This window comes from Cebus imitator, unplaced genomic scaffold, assembly GCF_001604975.1.
Source record: "Cebus imitator isolate Cc_AM_T3 unplaced genomic scaffold, Cebus_imitator-1.0 Scaffold32, whole genome shotgun sequence".
NCBI lineage: Eukaryota > Metazoa > Chordata > Mammalia > Primates > Cebidae > Cebus > Cebus imitator.
This window is the reverse complement of record NW_016107347.1, coordinates 10,061,265-10,067,429: the sequence shown is the minus strand read 5'-3', so window position 1 is coordinate 10,067,429 and position 6,165 is coordinate 10,061,265. Positions and strand designations below refer to the sequence as shown.

The window sequence follows — 6,165 nt, the reverse complement described above, 5'->3', positions numbered from 1 at the left end:
TTTCTTTCTTTCTTTCTTTCTTTCTTTCTTTCTTTCTTTCTTTCTTTCTTTTTTTTTGAGATGGAGTCTTGCTCTGTTGCCCAGGCTGGAGTGCAGTGGTGCGATCTTAGCTCACCATAATCTCTGCCTTCTGGGTTCAAGTGATTCTCCTGCCTCAGCCTCCCGAGTAGCTGGGACTACAGGTTTGTGTCATGATGCCTGGCTGATTTGTGTATTTTTAGTAGAGATGGGGTTTCACTATGTTGGCCAGGCTGGTCTCAAACTCCTAACCTCATAATCCACCCACCTCAGCCTCCTAAAGTGCTGGATTGCAGGCGTGAGCCACCGTACCTGGTGACAGGTCATATTTCTTAAAGTTTAGCTGCTGTAGAGACATTTATAGCAAAGTAAAAAACTTGAAATGTTAAAGAGTAAATTTTTTCTTCTTTTTAGAGTTGGGGTCTCACTATGTTGTCCAGGCTGGTCTTGAACTCCAGGGCTCAAAAAATCTGCCTGCCTTATCTTCTCAAAGTGCTCAGATTACAGGTGTAAACCACCATGCCCAGTCCAGATTAAGTTTTTAATTACTGCCTTATTATACTACATATAAATATTTAAAATGTCAATCTTGGGCTGGGCATGGTGGTTTACTCCTATGAGCATCTGAAATCTTTTTTTTTTTTTTTTTGAGACTGAGTCTCGCTCTGTCACCCAGGCTGGAGTGCAGTGATGTGATCTCGGCTCACTGCAACCTCCACCTCCTGGGTTCAAGCAATTCTCCTGCCTCAGCCTCCTGAGTAGCTGGGATTACGGGTTTGCGCCACCATGCCATGCCTGGTTAATTTTTTTATTTTTTAGTAGAGATGGGGTTTTGTTGTGTTGGCCAGGCTGGTCTCAAACTCCTGACCTCAGGTGAACTGCCCACCTCGGCCTCCCAAAGTCCTAGGATTACAGGTATGAGCCACCACGCCTGGCCAAGCATCCTAAATCTTAAAATCTAAAAATCTGAAATGCTTCAATGAGCATTTCCTTTGAGCATCATGTGGGTTCTCAAAAACTTTTGGATTTCAGAGTATTTTGGATTTAGAATTTTTAGATTTGGGATGCGCAACTGTATAAACACACTAGTTGGTTTTCTAACAACTAATTATCAGAATGAGAATCCTTTCATGAATAACACATTTTATTTTCTACTAATCAAGTGGTAAAAATAAACAAGGCTCATTTGATATCCACTACTCTAAAAAGTTTAAAATGACTTAAAAAGTATTTTTATAGCTTATACAACTATACTTTCTATAAAAAATGAAAGAACTTCATTCTTCAAACAATACTTTGTTCATATTTATTTAAAAAAAATTTAAAAATATTTTAAATGTTGCGTAGAGACAGGGTCTCACTATGTTGAGTAGGCTAGTCTGCTGGCCTCAATGATTCTCCCACCGAGGCCTCCTGAAAGTACTGGGATTACAGGTGTGAGCCACTGCAACCCAACCAGACAGTACTCTAAATATTTACTTCATTTGCCTCTTCTACTTTGTCTAGGGCATGCACAGTAGAAATATCGATTTTTAAAAATTGGTATCTTAATTCTGAAGCAAAAAGCATTCTGGTATTATTTTTAAAATGTGTCAAAGTCCATACCTGATTTCTTAATGATGAAAGAATGTATTCCTTTTCATAATGGGAAATTCTCTTGTGTGTTTGTGGTGTGTCACTAACTAACCAGATCCACAAAAGAAACCAAAATATTCCAACAGCACCTTAAAATTGAAAAATAATCATTAGATAAAATTAGAATGTAACAAAAGACAAAACAAAAACACAAAATTAGAATGTACCAATAGCAGTTTTTACATGTCTTGAAAACATTCTGTAACTATAAAATCAACGTAAAACTAACTTCAGTTTGGATTCAGGTTTTTCTCAATTCTTTAATGGGATAATTGCTATAATTGTGCTACATTTTGAAAAAATTTTATTTATTTATTTTTTGAGACAGAATCTTACTCTGTTGCCCAGGCTGGAGTGCAGTGGCTCTATCTTGGCTTGCTACAACGTACTCCTCCTGGGTCCAAGCAACTCTACTGTCTCAGCCTCCTGAGTAGCTGGGACTACAGCACGTGCCACTGCACCAGGCTAATTTTCGTATTTTTAGTAGAGACGGGGTTTCACCATGTTGGCCAGGTTGGTCTTGAACTACTGACCTTGTGATCAACCTGCCTTGGCCTCCCAAAGTGCTGGGATTACAGGCATGGGCCAACATGCCCGGCCAGAAGAAAACAACTTTTAACTACATGACTTTGCCTACCAGGGTCTACCAGACAAACTTTTTTGAAGATACATTTCCACAATCTACATATTTCCAAAGGTGTCTGTTTTTGTAAGATGATTTTTAAATTTTGATTGCAGATATACTTCTTGCATGACACATCCATGTGAAAAGTTAATTTATTAAAAATGTGTATCATGCTGCCAATGAAATTGAGAAATAAAATGCCTTGGGACTAGATAAAAAGAAAAAAAAAACATTAAAACTACCAAGTGAGAACATCCTACTTTGCTTGAGAAGAAATTGAAAATATCCAAGACAGTGATTTTTTTTTATAGCAAATGTGTGTCCAGGATCAACAGTCGTTAGAAATTCTACTGAGAAATATTCCAAAACTAATATCAGGTCATAACTCAGATAGGTCAAGCTGACCATACTAACTTGAAAAACAGGTTATCAGCAAGTGTTTTAGAACTTTGAGGTTTGGTGATTTGGAATGTATATTTTTAACAAATTATTAGGCTACTATTATATTTTTGTTTGTTACATTATAATTTAGTTAAAATTTTAAACTTACCAAAAAAGTAGAAGACATAAGTCCAATTCATATAGTAGCAAATTATTCCAGAAAGAGGAAGAGAAATTACTGTCCCAAGCTGTGCTCCTAGAACAACACATAAGACTGTATAAACTTTGGAGAGAGAGAAACAAAAATAGGACAGACAAGTCTACTGCTTACAGAGGAGGGGTAACAGGCTGGGCACAGTGGCTCATGGCTGTATTCCCTGCACTCTGGGAGGCTGAAGTGGGTGGATCACTTGAGTCTAGGAGTTTGAGACCAGCCTGGGTAATATGGCAAACTCCTACCTCTACTAAAAATACAACAGTTATCCAGGTGTGGTGGTGGCACATGCCTATGGTACCAGCTACTTAGCTACTTGGGAGGCTGAGGATCACTTGAGCCTGGGATGTTGAGGCTCCAGTGAGCTGTGATTGTGCCACTGCACTCCAGCCTGGAGTGAGACCCTGTCTCAAAAACAAAAACAAATGCAAACAAAAAAAGGCTATAATTTGGTCCCGTAGAAACAAGATTAGAAAAAAGATAAAGAGTTAGTATAGCAGGACAAGCAAAGGAATGGAAGTAGGAAAGCAGACAGTAGGCTTGGGAACGTCCTTTGGGTAAAGGAAAGGAAAAGAAAAATAGATAAGGCTGAAAAAATAGGTTGAACAGTCGAACGGTTACTGAGTACCTACTCCATGCTAGGCACTACGTGCCAGAGATATAAGGCTAGCTGCAACAAAGTAGTGAAGACTGTAAAGAATCCTGTCCCTCGTTCAAGGAGTTTGGGATTTATTCAATAGGTAAAGGGGAACCTTAGATAGCACCTTTTCTTGAATCTATCATCAGATTTCTCATGTCAATCTCCACATAGTTGTAAGAATAATTTTCTTAAAATGTAACTGAATCATGCCTCTTAAAAAAAAAAAACTACATTATTTCCTGTATCCTGTAAGACCTCATATAACCCGGCTCTTGTCTCTTTCTCTAATCTCATTTTATGCCATTATCCTCCTTACTTACTGAGTTCTAGCCACCCACAGTAGTTTTCCATTTCTTTGAACCCTTATGTTATTTCTTGCCTGAGAGCCCTCATACATGCTGTTCTGACTGGCTGAAGTGCTCTTCTCCCTGCCTGACTGGTTTGATCTTATCCTTCAGATTTTAGCTTAAAAGTACCACAGAGAGGCCTTTTCTCAACTACTGTTTTAAAAAAGCAGTCAGGTGGAAAAATTTCAGTCAATGAAAGAAAGGCTAGAATTTCTTGTTATCTCACCTGCAGATCAAAATGATGGCAAATAAAGATGCATCGAAAAAAGATGCATGAAGAGAGGGGCTGAGAATCATGATACATTCATTAGATAATCAAAAGAGAAATCACAGTTTAAGGACAAAAACATTCCATTTTCTAGCTTCTGGCCTTTTCTTTTTTTTTTTTAATAACATCTCCAAACAAACAAAAATAAATTTAAAAAAACAAAAAACGTAAACAGAAAAAGAAAAAAAAAATAGCAGCTTTACACCGATATCTGAAAAGGCAACACATTTTGAAATAAATGATGGTAGACGGGGAAAATGACAGTCAATTAAGCCACATTACTACAAGCTGCTGAGCCAAAGAGAAAAATTGGTAATAAAGTTATACTACTGAAACTTAAGTTTCTCCCCAGAGGGGCATCCAATCCAACATTGCATGATTCTGGTATGCAGGTACTTTTTCCCCAAGGGTGATATATACATAACACATTACAGCAAAATTCAATAATAGTTATCTCACCTGCATATGAAATGCTAAGAAGCTTGCTTCTTTCAAGAGGGGGAGCCCAAGAAGACCACATGGCATGCATGGCTGGAAATGTGACACCCTGAGAGAAGTGAACATGATATTTCTGATGAAATACAAGGTAGTTTTGTTAATGTTTTAAAGTAAGTTATGTATTTTGCTGCAAAAGCATTATCTGGATAAGAATCAAACCTGAATCAGGTTCCATGAAGTGAGACATTTTTACAGTGTTAAGTGAAAATATCTTATAATGAAGTACTTTCAAAATTTGAGGGCTGGGTATGGTGGCTCAAGCCTGTAATCCCAGTACTTTGGAAGGCCAAGGGCGGAGGATTATTTGAGCCCAGGAGTTCGAGATCAGCCCGGGCAACATAATGAGATGCCATCTCTTAAAAAAAAGTAAAAATTCCCAAAGATTCATGGATTTTGGAACCGGTTTGAAGATAATAAGAAAAGGGTTACAGTAAATCTAAAAGAATTGTACTGAGTGAGGACATAAAGGGATCATGCTCAAGGTTAATTTTTCTCATTCACTTTATTGATCACCTGAATGAAAAGGGAATACTACTAACTTATAACTTTGAAAAACTCTGAGCTAATACTTTGGGATACTGAAAAAAATTCGAGCTGACAATTAACAGGCATGTTTACAGCCATTTTTCTTTTTTTACTGTGATAACAAGCCTAGTAAATGACAATTACTGATACAGAGAGGTAATGGGATGTGGAAGCAGGAGGTTTGCAGAGATTGGGTAAATGAGGAGATAGCACAGGAGAGTGGGAGAGAACAGCTGTCCTTGGACACTCTCTGTGTCACTTCAGGAAGATCAGTTAACCTCCTTGAACTTCAATTTCTTTATCTGTAAAACAGAGATAATACTCCCAATCTTGCATAATTGTTGTAAAGATAAATGGTAGCTATTGTCATTTTTAGTGGAGAGAATAATAAATGTTTTAATACTTTGTACTTCCTGCTGACTCTTTCAAAAACAAAACAAAGGAATTAAAAAAAAAGTAATACCAATAGAAGGCAAAGATGATTTAGGTACATTGCTAATCAATAAGAATCTATATCATGGAGTATCCACAGGATGAGTCATTCTAGAAGAAAACTGAAGATGTTTGGAAATGCCCACAGATATTATGTTGTAGAAAACTTTATTATAAAACCTAGGGACAATGTAGGTATATTTATCATGAATTAGGTGGTAGGAATGAGAGACGGTAATCTAAGTGTCCTTTATAAATGAGGAAATGTACCTGCGATATATATTGGAAGGATGAAGAAGGGCGAGAGAACCCAAATATAAACACAACTTAAATTCGATTTAGAAATAAAACGTTGGCTGGGAGTGATGGCTCATGCCTGTAATTCCAGCACTTTGGGAGGCCAAGGCAAGTGGATCACTTGAGGTCAGGAGGTCAAGACGAGACTGGCCAACATGGTGAAACCCTGTCTCTACTAAAAATACAAAAATTAGCCAGGCATGGTGGCAAGTGTAATTCTAGCTACTGAGATCCCAGCTGAGGCAGGAGAATCGCTTGAACCTGGGAGGCGGACGTTGCAGTGAG

At 37.8% G+C, this 6,165-nt stretch overlaps 1 protein-coding gene across 2 annotated transcripts in view; it reads right to left on the bottom strand.

The window, feature by feature from the left end:
• The window catches only part of SLC17A5 (solute carrier family 17 member 5), a 47,570-nt gene that overhangs the window by 27,393 nt on the left and 14,012 nt on the right, over window positions 1–6,165 (bottom strand). For both annotated transcript variants that reach the window (XM_017524339.2, XM_037737038.1), the window contains 3 exons: window positions 4,588–4,675; window positions 2,829–2,915; window positions 1,624–1,742 (listed from right to left, as the gene is read on the bottom strand). In XM_017524339.2, the coding sequence (XP_017379828.1) occupies window positions 1,624–1,742; window positions 2,829–2,915; window positions 4,588–4,675 (294 nt within the window). The remainder of the gene's footprint in view (window positions 1–1,623; window positions 1,743–2,828; window positions 2,916–4,587; window positions 4,676–6,165) is intronic.